At 73.6% G+C, this 23,754-nt stretch overlaps 1 protein-coding gene across 7 annotated transcripts in view; it reads right to left on the bottom strand.

The window, feature by feature from the left end:
* The window catches only part of KCNH2 (potassium voltage-gated channel subfamily H member 2), a 74,569-nt gene that overhangs the window by 24,342 nt on the left and 26,473 nt on the right, over nt 1-23,754 (bottom strand). For all 7 annotated transcript variants that reach the window (XR_016348993.1, XR_016348992.1, XM_089776855.1 and 4 more), the window contains 3 exons: nt 23,561-23,722; nt 21,308-21,718; nt 12,177-12,391 (listed from right to left, as the gene is read on the bottom strand). Coding sequence is in view for 5 of the 7 variants with exons in the window: in XM_089776855.1 (XP_089632981.1) it covers nt 12,177-12,391; nt 21,308-21,718; nt 23,561-23,722 (788 nt within the window). In the remaining 2 variants the exon portion in view is untranslated. The remainder of the gene's footprint in view (nt 1-12,176; nt 12,392-21,307; nt 21,719-23,560; nt 23,723-23,754) is intronic.

Here is a 23,754-nt window from a genome sequence, read left to right on the forward strand (position 1 = left end):
CGGGCAGTGGGGGGCAGACACAGCACTGGGGCCGGGCAGTGGGGGGCAGACACAGCGCGGGGGCCGGGCAGCGGGGGGCAGACACAGCGCGGGGGCCGGGCAGCGGGGGGCAGACACAGCGCGGGGGCTGGGCAGCGGGGGGCAGACACAGCGCGGGGGCCGGGCAGCGGGGGGCAGACACAGCGCGGGGGCCGGGCAGCGGGGGGCAGACACAGCGCGGGGGCCGGGCAGCGGGGGGCAGACACAGCGCGGGGGCCGGGCAGCGGGGGGCAGACACAGCGCGGGGGCTGGGCAGCGGGGGGCAGACACAGCGCGGGGGCCGGGCAGCGGGGGGCAGACACAGCGCAGGGGCCGGGCAGTAGGGGGCAGACACAGCGCGGGGGCCGGGCAGCGGGGGGCAGACACAGCGCGGGGGCCGGGCAGCGGGGGGCAGACACAGCACGGGGGCCGGGCAGCGGGGGGCAGACACAGCGCGGGGGCCAGGCAGCGGGGGGCAGACACAGCGCGGGGGCCGGGCAGCGGGGGGCAGACACAGCGCGGGGGCCGGGCAGCAGGGGGCAGACACAGCGCGGGGGCCGGGCAGCGGGGGGCAGACACAGCGCGGGGGCCGGGCAGCGGGGGGCAGACACAGCACTGGGGCCGGGCAGTGGGGGGCAGACACAGCACTGGGGCCGGGCAGTGGGGGGCAGACACAGCACTGGGGCCGGGCAGTGGGGGGCAGACACAGCGCGGGGGCCGGGCAGTAGGGGGCAGACACAGCGCGGGGGCCGGGCAGCGGGGGGCAGACACAGCACTGGGGCCGGGCAGCGGGGGGCAGACACAGCGTGGGGGCTGGGCAGCGGGGGCAGACACAGCGCGGGGGCCGGGCAGTGGGGGCAGACACAGCGTGGGGGCCGGGCAGTGGGGGGCAGACACAGCGCGGGGGCCGGGCAGTGGGGGGCAGACACAGCGTGGGGGCCGGGCAGTGGGGGGCAGACACAGCGCGGGGGCCGGGCAGCGGGGGGCAGAGGGGGGGGGGGCGGGGGCGGGGGGCAGACACAGCGCGGGGGCCGGGCAGTAGGGGGCAGACACAGCGCGGGGGCCGGGCAGCGGGGGGCAGACACAGCGCGGGGGCCGGGCAGCGGGGGGCAGACACAGCGCGGGGGCCGGGCAGTAGGGGGCAGACACAGCGCGGGGGCCGGGCAGCGGGGGGCAGACACAGCGTGGGGGCCGGGCAGTAGGGGGCAGACACAGCGCAGAGGCCGGGCAGCGGGGGGCAGACACAGCGCGGGGGCTGGGCAGCGGGGGGCAGACACAGCGCGGGGGCCGGGCAGTAGGGGGCAGACACAGCGCGGGGGCCGGGCAGCGGGGGGCAGACACAGCACGGGGGCCGGGCAGCAGGGGGCAGACACAGCGCGGGGGCCGGGCAGCGGGGGGCAGACACAGCACTGGGGCCGGGCAGTGGGGGGGGGGCAGACACAGCACTGGGGCCGGGCAGTGGGGGGCAGACACAGCGCGGGGGCCGGGCAGCGGGGGGCAGACACAGCGCGGGGGCCGGGCAGCGGGGGGCAGACACAGCGCGGGGGCCGGGCAGCGGGGGGCAGACACAGCGCGGGGGCTGGGCAGCGGGGGGCAGACACAGCGCGGGGGCCGGGCAGCAGGGGGCAGACACAGCGCGGGGGCCGGGCAGCGGGGGGCAGACACAGCGCGGGGGCCGGGCAGCGGGGGGCAGACACAGCGCGGGGGCCGGGCAGCGGGGGGCAGACACAGCGCGGGGGCTGGGCAGCGGGGGGCAGACACAGCGCGGGGGCCGGGCAGCGGGGGGCAGACACAGCGCGGGGGCCGGGCAGCAGGGGGCAGACACAGCGCGGGGGCCGGACAGCGGGGGGCAGACACAGCGCGGGGGCTGGGCAGCGGGGGGCAGACACAGCGCGGGGGCCGGACAGCGGGGGGCAGACACAGCGCGGGGGCTGGGCAGCGGGGGGCAGACACAGCGCGGGGGCCGGGCAGCAGGGGGCAGACACAGCGCGGGGGCCGGGCAGTGGGGGGCAGACACAGCGCGGGGGCCGGGCAGCGGGGGGCAGACACAGCGCGGGGGCCGGGCAGCGGGGGGCAGACACAGCGCGGGGGCCGGGCAGCGGGGGGCAGACACAGCGCGGGGGCCGGGCAGCGGGGGGCAGACACAGCGCGGGGGCCGGGCAGCAGGGGGCAGACACAGCGCGGGGGCCGGGCAGTAGGGGGCAGACACAGCGCAGGGGCCGGGCAGCAGGGGGCAGACACAGCGCGGGGGCCGGGCAGTAGGGGGCAGACACAGCGCGGGGGCCGGGCAGCAGGGGGCAGACACAGCGCGGGGGCCGGGCAGCGGGGGGCAGACACAGCGCGGGGGCCGGGCAGTAGGGGGCAGACACAGCGCAGGGGCCGGGCAGCAGGGGGCAGACACAGCGCGGGGGCCGGGCAGCAGGGGGCAGACACAGCGCGGGGGCCGGGCAGTAGGGGGCAGACACAGCGCAGGGGCCGGGCAGCAGGGGGCAGACACAGCGCGGGGGCCGGGCAGTAGGGGGCAGACACAGCGCGGGGGCCGGGCAGTAGGGGGCAGACACAGCGCGGGGGCCGGGCAGCGGGGGGCAGACACAGCACTGGGGCCGGGCAGCGGGGGGCAGACACAGCGTGGGGGCTGGGCAGCGGGGGGCAGACACAGCGCGGGGGCCGGGCAGTGGGGGGCAGACACAGCGTGGGGGCCGGGCAGTGGGGGGCAGACACAGCGCGGGGGCCGGGCAGTGGGGGGCAGACACAGCGTGGGGGCCGGGCAGTGGGGGGCAGACACAGCGCGGGGGCCGGGCAGCGGGGGGCAGACACAGCGCGGGGGCGGGGGGCAGACACAGCGCGGGGGCCGGGCAGTAGGGGGCAGACACAGCGCGGGGGCCGGGCAGCGGGGGGCAGACACAGCGCGGGGGCCAGGCAGCGGGGGGCAGACACAGCGCGGGGGCCGGGCAGTAGGGGGCAGACACAGCGCGGGGGCCGGGCAGCGGGGGGCAGACACAGCGTGGGGGCCGGGCAGTAGGGGGCAGACACAGCGCAGAGGCCGGGCAGCGGGGGGCAGACACAGCGCGGGGGCTGGGCAGCGGGGGGGCAGACACAGCGCGGGGGCCGGGCAGTAGGGGGCAGACACAGCGCGGGGGCCGGGCAGCGGGGGGCAGACACAGCACGGGGGCCGGGCAGCAGGGGGCAGACACAGCGCGGGGGCCGGGCAGCGGGGGGCAGACACAGCACTGGGGCCGGGCAGTGGGGGGCAGACACAGCACTGGGGCCGGGCAGTGGGGGGCAGACACAGCGCGGGGGCCGGGCAGCGGGGGGGCAGACACAGCGCGGGGGCCGGGCAGCGGGGGGGCAGACACAGCGCGGGGGCCGGGCAGCGGGGGGCAGACACAGCGCGGGGGCTGGGCAGCGGGGGGCAGACACAGCGCGGGGGCCGGGCAGCAGGGGGCAGACACAGCGCGGGGGCCGGGCAGCGGGGGGCAGACACAGCGCGGGGGCCGGGCAGCGGGGGGCAGACACAGCGCGGGGGCCGGGCAGCGGGGGGCAGACACAGCGCGGGGGCTGGGCAGCGGGGGGCAGACACAGCGCGGGGGCCGGGCAGCGGGGGGCAGACACAGCGCGGGGGCCGGGCAGCAGGGGGCAGACACAGCGCGGGGGCCGGACAGCGGGGGGCAGACACAGCGCGGGGGCTGGGCAGCGGGGGGCAGACACAGCGCGGGGGCCGGAGCGGGGGGCAGCGGGGGGGCCGGGCAGCAGGGGGCAGACACAGCGCGGGGGCCGGGCAGTGGGGGGCAGCGGGGGGCAGACACAGCGCGGGGGCCGGGCAGCAGGGGGCAGACACAGCGCGGGGGCCGGGCAGTAGGGGGCAGACACAGCGCAGGGGCCGGGCAGCAGGGGGCAGACACAGCGCGGGGGCCGGGCAGTGGGGAAGGCGGTGGGGGCACTGGGGGCAGGGCAGGGCAGCAGGGGGCAGACACAGCGCGGGGGCCGGGCAGTAGGGGGCAGACACAGCGCGGGGGCCGGGCAGTAGGGGGCAGACACAGCGCGGGGGCCGGGCAGCGGGGGGCAGACACAGCGCGGGGGCCGGGCAGCGGGGGGCCGGGCAGAAACAGATCCGGCTCCTGCCCAGCCAAGCCCCCACCTGGGGGAGGGGGGCAGCCTGCAGGCAGAAAGCCTGGAGGCGGCCCGGGCGGGGGACTGGGGGAGAGGGGGCAGTGGGGGGACTGGGGGGGGGCCCGGCGGGGGGGAGGCAGGTAGGCGGCGGCACTGGGGGAGGGGGGGCAGTCGGGCAGGCAGGCGGCGGCACTGGGGGAGGGGGGGCAGTCGGGCAGGCAGGCGGCGGCACTGGGGGAGGGGGGGCAGTCGGGCAGGCAGGCGGCGGCACTGGGGGAGGGGGGGCAGTCGGGCAGGCAGGCGGCGGCACTGGGGGAGGGGGCAGTCAGGCAGGCAGGCGGCGGCACTGGGGGAGGGGGCAGTCGGGCAGGCAGGCGGTGGCACTGGGGGAGGTGGGGCAGTCGGGCAGGCAGGCGGTGGCACTGGGGGGAGGGGGGGCAGTCGGGCAGGCAGGTGGCGGCACTGGGGGAGGGGGGAGCGGGCAGGCAGGTGGCGGCACTGGGGGAGGGGGGGCAGTCGGGCAGGCAGGTGGCGGCACTGGGGGAGGGGGGAGCGGGCAGGCAGGTGGCGGCACTGGGGGAGGGGGGCAGTCGGGCAGGCAGGCGCGCACTGGGGGAGGGGGGGCAGTCGGGCAGGCAGGCGGTGGCACTGGGGGAGGGGGGGCAGTCGGGCAGGCAGGCGGCGGCACTGGGGGAGGGGGGAGCGGGCAGGCAGGCGGTGGCACTGGGGGAGGGGGGCAGTCGGGCAGGCAGGCGGTGGCACTGGGGGAGGGGGGCAGTGGGCAGGCAGGCGGTGGCACTGGGGGAGGGGGGGCAGTCGGGCAGGCAGGCGGTGGCACTGGGGGAGGGTGGGGCAGTCGGGCAGGCAGGCGGCGGCACTGGGGGGGGGGGCCGGGCAGGAAGGGCAGGTGGCACTGGGGGAGGGGGGCAGTCGGCAGGCGGTGGCACTGGGGGAGGGGGGCAGTCAGGCAGGCAGGTGGCGGCACTGGGGGAGGGGGAGCGGGGCAGGCAGGGCAGGGGGGCACTGGGGGGAGGGGGCAGTCAGGCAGGCAGGTGGCGGCACTGGGGGAGGGGGGGCAGTCGGGCAGGCAGGCGGTGGCACGGGGGGAGGGGGGGGCAGCCGGGCAGGCAGGCGGGGGCGGCGGGGGGGCAGGGAGGGGCGGGCTGCAGGGAGTGGGGAAGCCTCACCTGGCTTAGATGCAGGGCGGGGGCTTGGATCTGGAGGGGCCCGGGCCCCGCTGCCCCGTCTGTGCCACGCTGGGTCCCTGGGGCCAGTGGCCCTGTGAGGTGCCGAGGGGAGCCGGGGCCGGGCGCTCAGCCCGCCGTGGGCCTGGTGCCGTGGGCCTGGTGCCGTGGGCCTGGTGCCGTGGGCCGCGTGGTGCAGGGGACAGAGCCGCTGGCAGGCGGGTCCTGGGGCGGCGCCGGGAGCAGGGGAGTTCGCCGCCCCGCCCCGCCCCAGCCAGCATCCGGCCCCACGAGCCCCTGCCGAGCCTGGGGGCGGGCGCGGTGCGGCTCATCCCGACAGCCCGGGCAGGGCCCACCGGAGCCCTGCCCCCGGCTCGGCTCACCGCTAACTTGGTGAGAGGGCGTCGGGGTCCCCCCCCTGCACACCCGGAGCAGCCAGACCAGGCCCCGCCGGCCGGGAGAACAGGGGGGTCGGCGCTCCTCCGGGTACAGCCCAGCACAGACGGGACGTGGGTCCAGGAGTCAGGGCCAGGGCACCTCAGCCCCTCGGACGGGTCCCTCAGCCCCCCGATTCCAGCCCCCCTTAGTCTGGCCCCTTCATGGTTCCCCCGTCCAGAACTGACCCTTCCCCGCACCTCCCGGCCTTCGGCCAGTCCCTGCCCCCAGCAGGTAGGACCGGTTGGGTCTTTGTCTAGGACCGTAGGCTCCTCAGGGGCCCCGCGGGGCAGAGCTACCGACACGGGCCAGTAGGGGTCGCCCCCGCGCACAGCGCACGCCCCCCCCGCCCAGCACCCGGCCAAGGGCTGCTCCCTGCCAGACCCTCCCCCACAGGCCCCCCACTGCTGGGACTGCCCAGGGAGGCAGCAGCCCCCCCCCAGTGCCTGCAGACCGCTCCCCAGCGCCCTCCCCGCCAGCCCAGGCCCCCCACTCCCGCCCCACAGCCCTGTGCCCCCTGCCCGCCCCGCAGCCCTGCCATGCCCCCGCCCCACCCCGCAGCCCTGCCCGTGTCCCCGCTCCCGCCCCCGCCCTGCCCCCACCCCGCCCCACAGCCCCTGCCCGTGCCCCCGCTCCCGCCCCGCAGCCCAGCCCGGCCCCCCGCCCCACCCCGCAGCCCTGCCCGTGCCCCCCGGCTCGGCCCCGCAGCCCTGCCCGTGTCCCCCGCTCCCGCCCCGCAGCCCTGCCGTGCCCCCCGCTCGGCCCCGCGCAGCCCTGCCCGTGTCCCCCGCTCCCGCCCCGCAGCTCCAGCCCGTGCCCCGCTCCCGCCCCCCCGCAGCCCTGCCCGTGTCCCCCGCTCCCGCCCCGCAGCCCAGCCCGTGCCCCCCAGCTCCCGCCCCGCAGCCCTGCCCGTGCCCCCGTCCCTCCCTGCAGCCTGCTCGTGTCCCCCGCTCCCGCCCCGCAGCCCTGCCCGTGCCCCCGCTCCCTCCCAGCCCTGCAGCCCTGCCCCCCGCTCCCGCCCGCGCAGCCCCCCAGTGTCTCCCGCTCCCGCTTGGGTTGCCTCGTGTCCCCCGCTCCCCCCGCCCCGCAGCCCTGCCCCCCACTCCCGCCCCACAGCCCTGCCCGTGCCCCCGCTCCCGCCCGCAGCCCTGCCCTGCCCCCGCTCCCCGCCCCGCAGCCCTGCCCGTGTCCCCCGCTCCCGCCCCGCAGCCCAGCCCCAGAGCCCCCCGGCCCGCCCCGCAGCCCTGCCCGTGTCCCCGCTCCCGCCCCGCAGCCCCGGCCCGTCCCCCCCGCTCCCCCGCCCCCCAGCCCTGCCCGTGCCCCCGCTCCCGCCCCGCAGCCCTGCCCCCGCCTCCCTGCCCCGCAGCCCAGCCCGTGCCCCCCGCTCCCGCCCCGCAGCCCTGCCCGTGTCCCCCGCTCCCGCCCCGCAGCCCTGCCCGTGCCCCCGCTCCCCCCCGCAGCCCTCCCCAGCCCCGCCCGCCCCGCAGGCCCGCCCCCCCGCTCCCGCCCCGCCAGCCCTGCCCGTGTCCCCCGCTCCCGCCCCGCAGCCCTGCCCCCCATCTCTGCCCCACAGCCCTGCCCGTGCCCCCCTCCCGCCCCCAGCCCTGCCCGTGCCCCCGCTCCCAGCCCCGCAGCCCTGCCCGTGTCCCCCGCTCCCCCCCGCCCCGCAGCCCTGCCCCGTGCCCCCCGCCTCGCCCCGCAGCCCTGCCCGTGTCCCCGCTCCCGCCCCGCAGCCCAGCCCGTACCCCCTGGGCCCCCCGCCCCGCAGCCCTGCCTGTGCCCCCGCTCCCGCCCCGCAGCCCTGCCCCCGCCCCGCCCTGCAGCCCTGCCCGTGCCCCCTGCTCCCGCCCCCAGCAGCCCTGCCTGTGTCCCCAGCTCCCAGCCCCGCAGCCCTGCCCGTGCCCCCCGCGCCCGGCCAGGAGCCCTGCCCGGCCCCCGCCCCGCGCCCCGCAGCCCTGCCCGTGTCCCCCGCTCCCGCCCCGCAGCCCTGCCCGTGCCCCCCCCCCCCCCCGCTCCCCCCCGCAGCCCCAGCCCCCCCCCAGCCCCGCAGCCCTGCCCCAGCCCCCCGCCCGCCCCGCAGCCCTGCCCGTGTCCCCCGCTCCCGCCCCGCAGCCCCGGCCTGCCCCCCGCTCCCGCCCCGCAGCCCTGCCGGTGCCCCCGCTCCCCGCCCCGGCCCTGCCCCCCGCGCCCTCCCCCCCGCAGCCCCGCCCTGCCCCCAGCTCCCCCGCCCCGCAGCCCTGCCCGTGTCCCCCGCTCCCGCCCCCAGCCCTGCCCCCCCGTCCCCCGCAGCCCTGCCCGTGCCCCCCGCTCCCGCCCCGCAGCCCTGCCCGTGGCCCCCACTCCCGCCCGCAGCCCGGCTCCGTCCCCGCTCCCCGCCCCCGCAGCCCTGCCTGTGCCCCTCGCAGCCCGCGGCCCCCCCCCCCCGCGCCCTGTGCCCCGCTCCCGCCCCGCAGCCCTGCCCGTGTCTTGCTCCCGCCCCGCAGCCCTGCCCTGCCCCCGCTCCCCGCCCCGCAGCCCTGCCCGTGCCCCCCGCTCCCGCCCCGCAGCCCTGCCCGTGCCCCCCGCTCCCGCCCCGCAGCCCTGCCCGTGCCCCCCGCTCCGCCCCGCAGCCCTGCCCGTGCCCCCCCACTCCCCGCCCCCAGCCCTGCCCGTGCCCCCCACTCCCGCCCCGCAGCCCTGCCCCCGCCCCGCCCCCCAGCCCTGCCCAGCCCCCGCTCCCGCCCCGCAGCCCTGCCCCAGCCCAGGCTCCTGCCCCCTGCTGCCCAAGCCCTGCCTCAGCCCCGACTCCGCCCCGCAGCCCTGCCCGTGCCCCCCACTCCCGCCCCGCAGCCCTGCCCCCCGCTCCCGCCCCGCAGCCCTGCCCGTGCCCCGCTCCCGCCCCGCAGCCCTGCCCGTGCCCCCCACTCCCGCCCCCACAAATTCAGCCCTTCTCCCCCCATGCCGCACAGTGGGGCAGGCAGGGCTTCCCCTCTGGCCACAGCTGGGTCTGGGCCGTAGGGTGGGGGGGCTCCCGGGGCACCAGTTACATAACGACCCAAATGAGGCACAAATGCAGCCGTGTGTGTAACCCCCCCCCCCCCCCCGGGACAGCTCACAGCCTGGGAGCGTCCGCACCAGACAGAAACCAGAAAGGGCCCCCCCCCCCCCCCCCGAGCCTGACAGCCCCTCCCCCGGCACAGAGCCCAACCCCTCCCCCACAGAGCCCGACGGCCCCTCCCCCGGCACAGGGCCCAACCCCTCCCCCATAGAGCCCGGGCGGCCCCTCCCCCGGCACAGAGCCCGATGGCCCCCCCCCGGCACAGAGCCCAACAGCCCCTCCCCCGGCACAGAGCCCGACGCCCCCCCACAGAGCTCGACGTTCCCCCCCCAGCACAGAGCCCTTCCCCCACCCCCGCACCCAGGTGCCACTCCTGAGCCCAGGACTCTCCCTGCCCCGGCCACAGCCCCGCTCTGGCGTGCGCCCCAGCGAGACCGCCTGCGCGAGACCCCCAGCGTCCGGCCCCGCGCCCCCCCAGCCCGGCCCCAGCCTGCCACACCTGTGCCAGAGCAGAGCCCGGCCCGGGCAGCCGGGAGGTGCCAGGTGCGCCGAAGGCGCAGGCTGCCGGAGCGTGGGACGTGGCCGTACCTTCTCCTGCCCCGCGCCGCAGGGGGCCTCGCTCTCCAGGCACAGGCAGGTGCCGCACAGGGAGATGCCGGGCATGGGGCCGGCGCTGGGGGGGCTGAGAGCTCCCGGAGCCGCTGCAGGAGGGAAGCCAGCATCCTCAGGTCCGCCCGGCCGGCCACGCGGGGCCCATGGTCCGGGCTGCGGGCTCACCCCAAGCCACATGCCCGGGGGCAGCCATGGGGCGCCGGGGAGCCAGCAGGCTGCCGCCCGGCTGCCCCTGCCTCGCCTGCGGGCGCCCTGGGGAGGGGGCATGGGCGTCGGGGGCAGAGACGGAGCCGCCAGCCGGCGAAGGAGCCAGGCAGACGCGCCACCCAGAGTGGAGAGGAAAATTATTGGGGCGGAAATTTTACCCAGCCTGCCCTGCTCTCGCAGCAACAAAAGAGCCAGCGGGCGCACGGGCTGGCCCGTCGGAGCCGGAGCCGGAGCCGGGACCCCTCCCCCGCCCATTAACCCTGGCCGGCCAGGCCAGAGGACCCCGGGTGGCATGCGGGGCTGGTGCCACCCCTCCCTGGCACCTCCCCGGGCACACGGCTGCCTGCCCAGGGTCCCCGGGTCTGTCCGCGGTGCTGGGGCCAAGGGGCTTGCCCTGCCCTGGGAGCCTGAGGGGCCCTAGTCGCCGGGGCACAGGGCTGTTGGGGCACTGGCCCTATACGGGCACCCTGGCTGGGCCCCGCTGCCCACACAGGCGCACCCGTTCTTAGCACCCCCAAACAGTGATCCCAGACAAACATACAGTCATCCCAACGCTCCGCCAGACACAGTGCTGCCCGCACAGGCGCACCCGTCCTTAGCACCCCCAAACAGTGATCCCAGACAAACATACAGTCATCCCAACGCTCCGCCAGACACAGTGCTGCCCGCACAGGCGCACCCGTCCTTAGCACCCCCAAACAGTGATCCCAGACAAACATACAGTCATCCCAACGCTCCGCCTGACACAGCGCTGCCCGCACAGGCGCACCCGTCCTTAGCACCCCCAAACAGTGATCCCAGACAAACATACAGTCGTCCCAACGCTCCGCTCCGCCTGACACAGCGCTGCCCGCACAGGCGCACCCGTCCTTAGCATCCCTAAAGAGTGATCCCAGACAAACATACAGTCGTCCCAATGCTCCGCCTGACACAGCGCTGCCCGCACAGGCGCACCCGTCCTTAGCACCCCCAAACAGTGATCCCAGACAAACATACAGTCGTCCCAACGCTCCGCTCCGCCTGACACAGCGCTGCCCGCACAGGCGCACCCGTCCTTAGCACCCCCAAACAGTGATCCCAGACAAACATACAGTCGTCCCAATGCTCCGCCTGACACAGCGCTGCCCGCACAGGCGCACCCGTCCTTAGCACCCCCAAACAGTGATCCCAGACAAACATACAGTCGTCCCAACGCTCTGCTCCGCCTGACACAGCGCTGCCTGCACAGGCGCACCCGTCCTTAGCACCCCCAAACAGTGATCCCAGACAAACATACAGTCGTCCCAACGCTCCGCTCCGCCTGACACAGCGCTGCCCGCACAGGCGCACCTGTCCTTAGCACCCCCAAACAGTGATCCCAGACAAACATACAGTCGTCCCAATGCTCCGCTCCGCCTGACACAGCGCTGCCCGCACAGGCGCACCCGTCCTTAGCACCCCCAAACAGCGATCCCAGAGAAACATACAGTCGTCCCACGCTCCGCCTGACACAGTGCTGCCCGCACAGGCGCACCCGTCCTTAGCACCTCCAAACAGCGATCCCCGACAAACATACAGTCGTCCCAATGCTCCGCCTGACAAACATACAGTCGTCCCAACGCTCTGCTCCGCCTGACACAGCGCTGCCTGCACAGGCGCACCCGTCCTTAGCACCCCCAAACAGTGATCCCAGACAAACATACAGTCGTCCCAACGCTCCGCTCCGCCTGACACAGCGCTGCCCGCACAGGCGCACCCGTCCTTAGCACCCCCAAACAGTGATCCCAGACAAACATACAGTCGTCCCAATGCTCCGCTCCGCCTGACACAGCGCTGCCCGCACAGGCGCACCCGTCCTTAGCACCCCCAAACAGCGATCCCAGAGAAACATACAGTCGTCCCACGCTCCGCCTGACACAGTGCTGCCCGCACAGGCGCACCCGTCCTTAGCACCTCCAAACAGCGATCCCCGACAAACATACAGTCGTCCCAACGCGCCGCGCTGCTCTGGTGGCCGTGCCCGCCCCCCTGTGGCCATACCCGTGCCGTGGCACCCACCCGTGGCCCCATTTCCTCCTCTCTGCCAGGGCTGCCTGCAGCGCCAGGCCTGAGCCGCCGAGAGGGGGAGACGCGCCCAGAGCCGCCATCAGACCCGGGCACCGCACCTGCCGAGGGACGGCCCCTCTCGCATCCCCCTGAGCCCCCCCCCTCCTGCAGGCCCCCCGAGCCCCTCCTGCAGCCTGCCCCTACCCACTCCCAGCAGCCCCCCACAACCCCTCGTACTGCAGCCCCCCTGCCTGAAGCCTGCCCCCAAAACCCCCACTCACTCCCTGCACCCTCTCTTTCTTCAGGCCCCCAGCCTGCAGCCCAGCCCCCCATGCCCCTCCTCCTGCAACACCCACCCTACCACGCTTACCCCCTCCTGCAGCCTGCCCCCCCATCAAGCCCCCTGCCCACTCTCTGCAGCCCCCACAGCTCCCTCTGCACTTGGGACACCCCATGGGGAGACCTGTCCCCGTGCCCACCACCTGCCGCCCGGCCCCCGTCACCTCCCATCCTACCCCCGCATCTACCGCCTCCCGGTCAGGCCATACCTGCGTAACCTTCTCGGTGACGTTGTGCGTGCGGTCCTTCAGCCTGGTGGGCGCGATGATCTCCCGCTCGCCCGCGGGCGCCGCCAGCAGCCCCTCGCCCTTGAAGTCCACGAAGTTGAGGGTGATCTGCGGGATGCGGCTGATGGCGCGGTAGCGCGTCAGCTCCGAGTCGGAGGTGGAGTTGAGCAGGCTGCTGCGCACGTTGTTCATGGCCGCTGGGCGAGAGCAGGCCCGTCAGGGGGGCAGCCCACCGCGGCCAGGGCCGTCCCCAGACCCTCCTCAGCCCCCGCCAGAGACCAGGCCCCCCGCCTGCCCACGAGCTGGTCCCTGGAGCCGCACGGCTCGTGTCCATTGCAGGTGGGGCCACATGCACATGTCGGAGCTTCCCCCACCGGTGCTATGGGGCCAGTGCGAGCCCCCTGCGTGGCGCCGCTATGTCCCCCGGAGGCGGGGGGGCATGGGGCGGCGGGGCCCTTTGGCGAGGCGGGGGATGCGGAGCTGGGGGCGTGCGGAGGTGAGAGATACAGAGATGAGGGAGCGTGCAGAGGTGGGGTGTGCGGAGACGGGTGTGCGGAGGTGGGGGCTGCGAGCAGGCGGGGGGGGAGGAGTGCGGAGGCGGGGCCGTGAGCAGGCGGGGGGGGGGAGTGCGGAGGCGGGGCCGTGAGCAGGCGGGGGGAGGAGTGCGGAGGCGGGGCCGTGAGCAGGCGGGGGGGGAGGAGTGCGGAGGCGGGGCCGTGAGCAGGCGGGGGGGAGGAGTGCGGAGGCGGGGCCGTGAGCAGGCGGGGGGGGAGGAGGCGGAGGCGGGGGGGGAGGCAGGCGGGGGGGGGAGGAGTGCGGAGGCGGGGCCGTGAGCAGGCGGGGGGGGACGAGTGCGGAGGCGGGGCCGTGAGCAGGCGGGGGGGAGGAGTGCGGAGGCGGGGCCGTGAGCAGGCGGGGGGGAGGAGTGCGGAGGCGGGGCCGTGAGCAGGCGGGGGGGAGGAGTGCGGAGGCGGGGCCGTGAGCAGGCGGGGGGGGGGAGGAGTGCGGAGGCGGGGCCGTGAGCAGGCGGGGGGGGAGGAGTGCGGAGGCGGGGCCGTGAGCAGGCGGGGGGGAGGAGTGCGGAGGCGGGGCCGTGAGCAGGCGGGGGGGGGAGGAGTGCGGAGGCGGGGCCGTGAGCAGGCGGGGGGGAGGAGTGCGGAGGCGGGGCCGTGAGCAGGCGGGGGGGGAGGAGTGCGGAGGCGGGGCCGTGAGCAGGCGGGGGGGGAGGAGTGCGGAGGCGGGGCCGTGAGCAGGCGGGGGGGAGGAGTGCGGAGGCGGGGCCGTGAGCAGGCGGGGGGGGAGGAGTGCGGAGGCGGGGCCGTGAGCAGGCGGGGGGGAGGAGGCGGAAGCGGGGCCGTGAGCAGGCGGGGGGGAGGAGTGGGAAGCGGGGCCGTGAGCAGGCGGGGGGGGGGAGGAGTGCGGAGGCGGGGCCGTGAGCAGGCGGGGGGGAGGAGGGCGGAAGGGGGCCGAGGCAGGCGGGGGGGGGGAGTGCAGGAGGCGGGGCCGCAGGGGGGGGGGGAGGAGTGCGGAGGCGGGGCCGTGAGCAGGCGGGGGGGGGGAGGAGTGCGGAGGCGGGGCCGTGAGCAGGCGGGGGGGGGAGGAGTGCGGAGGCGGGGCCGTGAGCAGGCGGGGGGGGGGAGGAGGCGGAGGCGGGGCCGTGAGCAGGCGGGGGGGGGGGGAGGAGTGCGGAGGCGGGGCCGTGAGCAGGCGGGGGGGGGAGGGAGGCGGAGGCGGGGCCGTGAGCAGGCGGGGGGGGGAGGAGTGCGGAGGCGGGGCCGTGAGCAGGCGGGGGGGGAGGAGTGCGGAGGCGGGGCCGTGAGCAGGCGGGGGGGGAGGAGGCGGGAGGCGGGGCCGTGAGCAGGCGGGGGGGAGGAGTGCGGAGGCGGGGCCGTGAGCAGGCGGGGGGGGAGGAGTGCGGAGGCGGGGCCGTGAGCAGGCGGGGGGAGGAGTGCGGAGGCGGGGCCGTGAGCAGGCGGGGGGGGGAGGAGTGCGGAGGCGGGGCCGTGAGCAGGCAGGGGGGAGGAGGGAGGTGTGGGAGAATAAAACAGCTCTGGAGAAATGTTTGGCTCGAGTTTCCCCTACAATATGTACCAGTTCCGACTTACATACAGACTCAACTTAAGAACAAACCTACAGTCCCTCTCTTGTACGTAACCCGGGGACTGCCTGTACTTCCTGGTGGCCATGGATTGGGCTACCGACTGCCCCAGCCGTGGCGCTGCCCTCGGTACGTCTGCGCTTGCTCCCTAGTTCGAGCTGGACTGCATTGGAGACAACTTTCTGTTTCAGAAGGTTGAAAAAGCTACCAGAGGAGAAGCTGTTCTGGATTTGGTTTTAACAAATAGGGAGGAACTAGTTGAGAACTTGAAAGTGGAAGACAGTATAGGGGACAGTGATCACGAAATAATAGAGTTCATGATCTTAAGGAAAGGTAGAAGGGAGACCAGCACAATTGAGGTAATGGATTTCAGGAAGGCAGATTTTGATAAGCTCAGAGAACTTGTAGGTAAGGTCCCATGGGAAGCAAGACTGAAGGGAAAAACAACTGAGGAGAGTTGGAAGTATTTCAAAGGGACGTTGTTAAGGGCCCAAAAGCAAACAATTCCGCTGTGCAGGAAAGATAGAAAATATGGCAAAAGACCAGCTTGGCTTAACAAGGAGATCTTGTATGATCTCAAAATAAAAAAAGAGTCCTATAAAAAATGGAAACTAGGGCAACTAACAAAGGAGGAATATAGGCAAGCAACACGGGAATGCAGGGGCACGATTAGAAAGGCAAAGGCACAAAATGAGATCAAACTAGCTACAGGCATAAAGGGAAACAAGAAGACCTTTTCTAAATACATTAAAAGCAAGAGGAAGACCAAGGACAGGGTAGGCCCACTGCTTAGTGAGGAGGGAGAAGCAGTAACAGGGAACTTGGAAATGGCGGAGATGCTCAATGACTTCTTTGTTTCGGTCTTCACCGAGAAGTCTGGAGGTGTGCCTAACGTAGTGAATACAAGCAGAGAGAGGGTAAGTTTAGAAGACAGGATACACAAAGAACAAGTTAAAAATCACTTAGGAAAGTTAGATGTCAGCAAGTCACCAGGTCCTGATGAAATGCATCCCAGGATACTCAAGGAGCTGATAGAGGAGGTATCTGAGCCTTTAGCTATGATTTTTGAAAAATCATGGCAGGCAGGGGAGATTCCAGAAGACTGGAAAAGGGCAAATATTGTGCCCATCTATAAAAAGGGGAATAAGAACAACCCAGGAAACTACAGACCGGTCAGTTTAACGTCTGTCCCAGGGAAGATAATGGAGCAGGTAATTAAGGAAATCATATGCAAAGACTTGGAAGGTAATAAAGTGATAGGGAATAGCCAGCATGGGTTTGTGAAGAACAAGTCATGCCAAACTAATCTGATAGCTTTCTTTGATAGGATAACGAGCCTTGTGGATAAGGGAGAAGCGGTGGATGTCATATACCTAGACTTTAGTAAGGCATTTGATACGGTCTCGCATGATATTCTTATTGATAAACTAGGCAAATATAACTTAGATAGGGCCACGATAAGGTGGGTGCATAATTGGCTGGATAACCGTAGTCAGAGAGGAGTTGTTAACGGTGCTAAATCCTGCTGGAAAGGGATAACAAGTGGAGTTCCTCAAGGGTCTGTTTTGGGACCTGTATTGTTCAATATCTTCATCAATGATGTAGATATTGGGACAGAGAGTACGCTTATTAAGTTTGCAGATGATACCAAACTGGGTGGGGTTGCGACTTCTTTGGAGGATAGGGACATAATTCAAAATGACCTTAGCAAGTTAGGGAAATGGTCAGAGGTAAACAGGATGAGGTTTAATAAAGAGAAATGCAAAGTGCTCCACTTAGGAAGGAACAATCAGTTCCATACATACAAGATGGGAAGCGACTGTCTAGGAAGGAGCATGGCGGAAAGGGATCTAGGGGTCATAGTGGACCACAAGTTGAATATGAGTCAGCAGTGTGATGCTGTTGCAAAAAAGCAAATATGATTCTAGGTTGTATCAACAGGTGTGTTGTAAGCAAAACTCGTGAAGTCATTCTGCCGCTCTACTCTGCACTAGTTAGCCCCCAGCTGGAGTACTGTGTCCAGTTCTGGGCGCCACATTTCAAGAAAGATGTGGAGAAATTGGAAAGGGTACAGAGAAGAGCGACAAGAATGATTAAAGGTCTAGAGAACATGACCTATGAAGCCAGGCTTCATGAACTGGGCTTGTTTAGTTTGGAAAAAAGAAGATTAAGGGGGGACATGAGAGCGGTTTTCAAATATCTAAAAGGGTGTCACAAGGAGGAAGGCGAAAATTTGTTCCTCTTGGTTTCTGAGGACAGGACAAGGAGTAATGGGCTTAAAGTGCAGCAGGGGAGGTTTAGATTGGACATTAGGAAAAAATTCCTAACTGTCAGGGTGGTCAAATATTGGAATAAATTGCCAAGGGAGGTGGTGGAATCTCCTCTCTGGAGATATTTAAGAACAGGTTGGATAGACATCTGTCAGGGATGGTGTAGACGGAGCTTGGTCCTGCCTTGAGGGCGGGGGGCTGGACCCGATGACCTCTCGAGGTCCCTTCCAGTCCTTTGATTCTATGATTCTATGATTTATTCTGAAGCTGAGGTGTGTGCTGAGAAAAGCCGCCCGCGTCTCCCTGGTCTGCTGGGGGGGGCGCTAGCTCCGCGTCTCCTGGTCTGCTGGGGGGGCCGCTAGCTCTGCGTCTCCCTGATCTGCTGGGGGGGGCGGGGGGGGGGCGCAGCTCGCGGCTCCCTGGTCTGCTGGGGGCGCTAGCTCCGCGTCTCCTGGTCTGCTGGGGGGGGGGGCGCTAGCTCCGCGCCTCCCTGATCTGCTGGGGGGGGCGCTAGCTCCGCGTCTCCCTGATCTGCTGGGGGGCCAGGGCCCCGGCTCCCTGGTCTGCTGGGGGGGCGCTAGCCCCGCGTCTCCCTGGTCTGCTGGGGGGCGCTAGCTCCGCGTCTCCCTGGTCTGCTGGGGGGGGGGCGCCAGCTCCGCTCCCTGGTCTGCTGGGGGAAGCTGCTAGTGCGGGGTTCCCTCGCCCCATTTGCAAGTAGGGATCCGATGTAACCCGGGGACTGCCTGGATTCGTTCCCGGTGCGGTCGGCCTGGCCGACAGGCCCCACTGCCTCTATGGCTGCCTTCTGGAGCCGCTCTTCTACGATGGGCCGGCACCTCACGGCACGACCCCTCTCGGGCTTTCCGCGCCCCCTGGCAGGACGCGCAGGCCCGGCAGCACCGCTGCACGGCACAAATATCCCCGGCCAGGAAAAGGCCTGAAGCAGCCTCAGCCGGGTGCGCCGGAGCCCCTGGTGCCCCGCAAGGGGATGTCATGGGCCGGACAGCAGCCTGGGGCAATACCTTTGGGGGACCACCAGCTGCCGGTGGACCCCCCCCATTCTCCACTTCCCTGGGGGAGCCATTCCCAGCACAGGAATCCCCACTCCCACAGGAACCGCTCCGGGCCTCCTCCCCCCCGGGGCTGAGCTGCATTGGGGGGGGTCTGCAACTAAGACAGTGAGTGTTCCGGGAAGGGGGCTGCTGGCGGAGAAACATGAAGGGAACAGGCTGGGCTGAGGGTCTGGGGCTGATGGGCCCCCCCCCAACCAAGGGGGCAGAGGCATCCTGGCCCTGACTCCTGTAGCCACATCACGGCTGTGCTGGGCTGTGTCCTGGAGAAGCAATAACGCCCCCCCCCCCAGTTCTGCGGGACATGAGGGCCTCAGGGCGCCCCCCGCTGGGCAGTGTTACAGACGCAGGCCAGTAGGGGTCACCCACAGCCCACGCCCAGCGAATGCCCGACCTGCCCAACCAGAGTGCACTGCACACCCACTAGGTCCCCCCCGCAGCTCGCGCGCCCGTCCCGCTGCCTCCACACGAGCGGGGTCGGGACGCGGGTCCTCGGACAGAGCCACCGAGGGCCTGGTGCCTCGCACGCTCGTCCCGGTGCCTCCGCACGAGCGGGGTCGGGACACAGGTCCTTGGACAGAGCCACCGAGCGCCTGGTGCCTCGCGCGCCTGTCCCGGTGCCTCCGCACGAGTGGGGTCGGGACACAGGTCCTCGGACAGAGCCACCGAGGGCCTGGTGCCTCGCGCGCCCGCCCCGGTGCCTCCGCACGAGCGGTGCCTCGCGCGCCCGTCCCGGTGCCTCCGCACGAGCGGGGTCAGGATGCGGGTCCTCGGACAGAGCCACCGAGGGCCTGGTGCCTCGCACGCCCGTCCCGATGCCTCCGCACGAGCGGGGTCGGGACACGGGTCCTCGGACAGAGCCACCGAGGGCCTGGTGCCTCGCACGCCCGTCCCGGTGCTTCCGCACGAACCGGGTCGGGACACGGGTCCTCGGACAGAGCCACCGAGGGCCTGGTGCCTCGCACGCCCGTCCCGGTGCCTCCGCACGAGCGGGGTCGGGACGCGGGTCCTGGGACAGAGCCACCGAGGGCCTGGTGCCTCGCACGCCCGTCCCGGTGCCTCCGCACGAGCGGGGTCGGGACACGGGTCCTCGGACAGAGCCACCGAGGGCCTGGTGCCTCGCACGCCCGTCCCGGTGCCTCCGCACGAGCGGGGTCGGGATGCGGGTCCTCGGACAGAGCCACCGAGGGCCTGGTGCCTCGCACGCCCGTCCCGGTGCCTCCGCACGAGCGGGGTCGGGATGCGGGTCCTCGGACAGAGCCACCGAGGGCCTGGTGCCTCCGCACGAGCGGCGCTGGTGCGCGCGGCCGGGATCAGCTTCCCTCAGGGGGTGCTGGACCCCAGAATCTCGTGGCCTGTTTAGGGCTTAGAGCCCCAGCAATCTTGTGGCTGCTGCCAGGCAGCCTCCCCCACACCTCAGGCAGGTGCCGTGGGGGTCGCGGCAGGGCAAAGGCTGGAGCCCGAGTGCCCTGGCACCCCCCGGCTAGCCTAGGCGGGAGCCCCCGCCGGGCACGGGCATGTGCCAAGGGCCCACGTCCCACCAGCGCCTGCTCTGGTGTCAGTAAGGGGAGCGCCCGGCCTGCTGAGGAGTTCCCGTCCCTGGGCGGCCCCGCTCCTGCTAGCTCCGCAGCTCCCCGCCTGCGCCACCCCCGGCCGTGCCCGCGCGTAGCTACTGCTCCTGTGGGACGCGCTGCCCGGCGGGGGGCCAGCACTGACACCCGGTGATGGAGGAGGAGGAAACTGCCCTCGTGCCTGAGGCGGAATTGGCCGGGCAGCGCTGACCGGGCCTGGGAGCGAGACGCAGCTGGGCAGCCTGGCCCTCAACTCCGGAGAACACGGACTAGCCCCGCCCACGGGCCTGGCCCTGCAAAGCCGCCGGCGCCAGCGGGGACAAGGGGGCTCTGGCCACAGGACTCCGGCTCCGGTCCGGCGAGCCCGGCCCCTCGCTCACCGGCCTGGCCAGGCAGACGGACGTGAGCCACGAGGGACCGGTCTGCAGGGCGGCCTGGGTCTCCGAGAACCGCCGGGCGCTGCTGAGAAGCAGATCTCTCCGAGAGCAGCACACCGGCCCCACTCCACAGGCCCGAGCGCGGGGCCGAGGGCAGACACTCCAGCCACGGTCCGGGGCGGCGGGGGCCAGCCGGGGGATGCCTGCGCAGACATAGCGGCTCCACGCAGGGGGCTGCCACTGGCCCCACGGCACCGCTGGGGGAAGCTCCGACATCCGGCCCCCTCCCGAACGGACACGAGCCGCGCGGCTCCAGGGACAGCCCGATGGGCCAGCGAACGCATCCAGCTCCCCTCTGAACCCTGCTAAAGTCCTGCTCTTGCCGGCCCCGCCCCACGCAGCCGTACCTACGGGGCCCTGGCGGCTGTGGCTGTACCTGCACTGCCCTGCGGGGCCGTGGCAGCCCCCCGTGGCTGTACCTGCGCCGTGTCCCCCCACGCAGGGCCGTACCTGCGCTGCCCTGCGGGGCCGTGGCAGCCCCCCGTGGCTGTACCTGCGCCGTGTCCCCCCACGCAGGGCCGTACCTGCGCTGCCCTGCGGGGCCATGGCAGCCCCCTGTGGCTGTACCTGCGCCGTGTCCCCCCACGCAGGGCCATACCTGCACTGCCCTGCGGGGCCGTGGCAGCCCTCCATGGCTGTACCTGCGCCGTGCCCCCCCACGCGGGGCCATACCTATGCTGCCCTGCGGGGCCGTGGCAGCCCCCCGTGGCTGTACCTGCGCCGTGTCCCCCACGCGGGGCCGTACCTGTGCTGCCCTGCGGGGCCGTGGCAGCCCCCCGTGGCTGTACCTGCGCCGTGCCCCCCACGCGGGGCCGTACCTGTGCTGCCCTGCGGGGCCATGGCAGCCCTCCATGGCAGTACCTGCGCCGTGTCCCCCCACGCGGGGCCATACCTGTGCTGCCCTGCGGGGCCATGGCAGCCCTCCATGGCTGTACCTGCGCTGTGTCCCCCCACGCGGGGCCGTACCTGCGCTGCCCTGCGGGGCCGTGGCAGCCCCCCGTGGCTGTACCTGCGCCGTGTCCCCCCACGCGGGGCCGTACCTGCGCTGCCCTGCGGGGCCGTGGCAGCCCCCCGTGGCTGTACCTGCGCCGTGTCCCCCCACGCGGGGCCGTACCTGTGCTGCCCTGCGGGGCCGTGGCAGCCCTCCATGGCTGTACCTGCGCCGTGTCCCCCCACGCGGGGCCGTACCTGCGCTGCCCTGCGGGGCCGTGGCAGCCCCCCGTGGCTGTACCTGCGCCGTGTCCCCCCACGCGGGGCCGTACCTGTGCTGCCCTGCGGGGCCGTGGCAGCCCCCCGTGGCTGTACCTGCGCCGTGCCCCCCACGCGGGGCCGTACCTGTGCTGCCCTGCGGGGCCATGGCAGCCCTCCATGGCAGTACCTGCGCCGTGTCCCCCCACGCGGGGCCATACCTGTGCTGCCCTGCGGGGCCATGGCAGCCCTCCATGGCTGTACCTGCGCTGTGTCCCCCCACGCGGGGCCGTACCTGCGCTGCCCTGCGGGGCCGTGGCCCCCCCGTGGCCGTACCCGCGCCATGCCCCCCCCCGTGGCCGTACCCACGCCATGCCCCCCCCGTGGCCGTACCCGCGCCATGCCCCCCCCGTGGCCGTACCCGTGCCGTGGCCCCCCCCGTGGCCGTACCCGTGCCGTGGCCCCCCCCGTGGCCGTACCCGCGCTGCCCTGGCAGCTGTGCCCCCGTCTGTCGCCCTCGCCCTTCATGGCCTCGATGTCGTCGACGGAGGAGGCGCGCCGCACGCTGTGGCCGCTGTCGTGGCTGCGCGTCAGGCTGCAGTTGGAGAAGGCGGCGGCCAGGCGCAGGCGGTCCCTGTCGGCGCGGGGCGAGGACTGGGTGACCGGGGGCTCCAGGCCGGCCTCGCCCAGCTCCACCAGGACCTGGTGCTCCTCCGGCTGGGAGCCGCCCGGGCCGCTGTTCTCCAGGGAGGAGGGGCCGTCGTCGGGGGCCCCCGACTCGCTGCTGGGCTGGGAGAAGTCCACGCCGCCGCCCGCCGGGGGCAGCGCCTGCTTGCCGGGCGTCAGCGCCAGCAGCGCCGGCAGCTTCAGCTTGAAGGACTTGCTGCGCCCTGCCGAGGGAGAGGGCTCGCATCAACGCCTGCGCGCCTCAGTTTCCCCATGCGCTGCGCACCTAGGCAGGTGGGGGGGGGGTTGCTGGCGCAGAGGCCTGGCTAGGATGCGGACAAGGGACTGGACCTGGGGGCAGGGCTGAGGGCAGCGGGGCCTGCTGGCCGGATCGGCCTGCTCCAGCCGAGGGGCAGGGGGAGGGGAGCTGAGGGTGGGGCCGGAGGGGCTGTGGGGAGGAGGCAGCGGGTAGGGGCGAGCTGAAGGGCTGCTGGGAAGGGAGCTGAGGACAGGGGCTGAGGGGAGGGGGCAGCAGGCAGAGGGGTGGGCGAACTGAGGGGCAGTGGCCAGGGGGGTGGGGCGAGCTGAGGGGCAGCAGGCAGGGGGGTGGGGCGAGCTGTGGGGCGGGGTCTGAGGGGAGGGGGCAGTGGCCAGGAGAGTGGGACGAGCTGAGGGGCAGCAGGCGGGGGGGTGGGGCGAGCTGTGGGCGGGGTCTGAGGGGAGGGGGCGAGCTGAGGGGCAGCGGCCGGGGGGGGGGGGGGGGGGGGGGGGGGGGGGGGGGGGGGGGGGGGGGGGGGGGGGGAGAAAGGCAGCGGCCAGGAGGGGAGGGGGGGGCGAGCTGAGGGGCAGCAGGCGGGGGGGTGGGGCGAGCTGTGGGCGGGATCTGAGGGGAGGGGGCAGCCGGCAGCGGGGGGGGGCGAGCTGAGGGGCAGTGGCCAGGGGGGGTGGGGTGAGCTGTGGGCGGGGTCTGAGGGGGGGGGGGGCAGTGGCCAGGGGAGTGGGACGAGCTGAGGGGCAGCAGGTGGGGGGGGGGGGCGAGCTGTGGGTGGGATCTGAGGGGAGGGGCAGCGGCCGGGGGAGGGGGTCGAGCTGAGGGGCAGCGGCCAGGGGGGGGGGGAGAGGGGGCGAGCTGAGGGGCAGCGGTCGGGGGGGGGGAGAGGGGGCGAGCTGAGGGGCAGCGGCCAGGGGAGAGGGGGCAAGCTGAGGGGCAGCGGCCGGGGGGGGGGGAGAGGGGGCGAGCTGAGGGGCAGCGGTCGGGGGCGGGAGAGGGGGCGAGCTCAGGGGCAGCGGTCGGGGGGGGAGAGGGGGCGAGCTGAGGGGCAGCGGTCGGGGGGGAGAGGGGGCGAGCTGAGGGGCAGCGGTCGGGGGGCTGGCCGGGACAGGGGGCAGCTGGAGCCCAGGGCCGAGGACAGACCTGCCGGCCGAGAGCAGGTGGGGCAGGGCTGAGGGTCCAACAGCCCCACGGCAGCTGGTCGCAGACCCCTGCCCCCCTCCCCCCAGAAGCAGGACCCAGCCCACGGACGGGCTCCCCCGGGGCGCCCCCCGGCTGCGAGCGCCCACCCCCTCACAGCTGGCACCGGCCCCCCCAGGGCGCCCCCCGGCTGCGAGCGCCCACCCCCTCACAGCTGGCACCGGCCCCCCCCAGGGCGCCCCCCGGCTGCGAGCGCCCACCCCCTCACAGCTGGCACCGGCCCCCCCCAGGGCGCCCCCCGGCTGCGAGCGCCCACCCCCTCACAGCTGGCACCGGCCCCCCCCAGGGCGCCCCCCGGCTGCGAGCGCCCACCCCCTCACAGCTGGCACCGGCCCCCCCCAGGGCGCCCCCCGGCTGCGAGCGCCCACCCCCTCACAGCTGGCACCGGCCCCCCCCAGGGCGCCCCCCGGCTGCGAGCGCCCACCCCCTCACAGCTGGCACCGGCCCCCCCCAGGGCGCCCCCCGGCTGCGAGCGCCCACCCCCTCACAGCTGGCACCGGCCCCCCCCAGGGCGCCCCCCGGCTGCGAGCGCCCACCCCCTCACAGCTGGCACCGGCCCCCCCAGGGCGCCCCCCCAGGGCGCTGCCGGGCCCACCTGCAGGGAGCCAGCTGGCGGGCGTCACCCAGTGGTTGGTGTCCTTGGCCGGGGGGCCCGGCGGCTGCTCCACCGCCAGCTCGAAGTTGAGGATGAACATGATCACGGCCCCGTCCTCGCTCTTCACGGGCACCACGTCCACCAGGCACAGGAAGCAGCTGCCTGCGGGGCCACGAGAGGGCTCAGGCCCAGCC

This window comes from Pelodiscus sinensis, chromosome 2 (assembly GCF_052426305.1).
Source record: "Pelodiscus sinensis isolate ZL-2025 chromosome 2, ASM5242630v1, whole genome shotgun sequence".
Classification (NCBI taxonomy): domain Eukaryota; kingdom Metazoa; phylum Chordata; order Testudines; family Trionychidae; genus Pelodiscus; species Pelodiscus sinensis.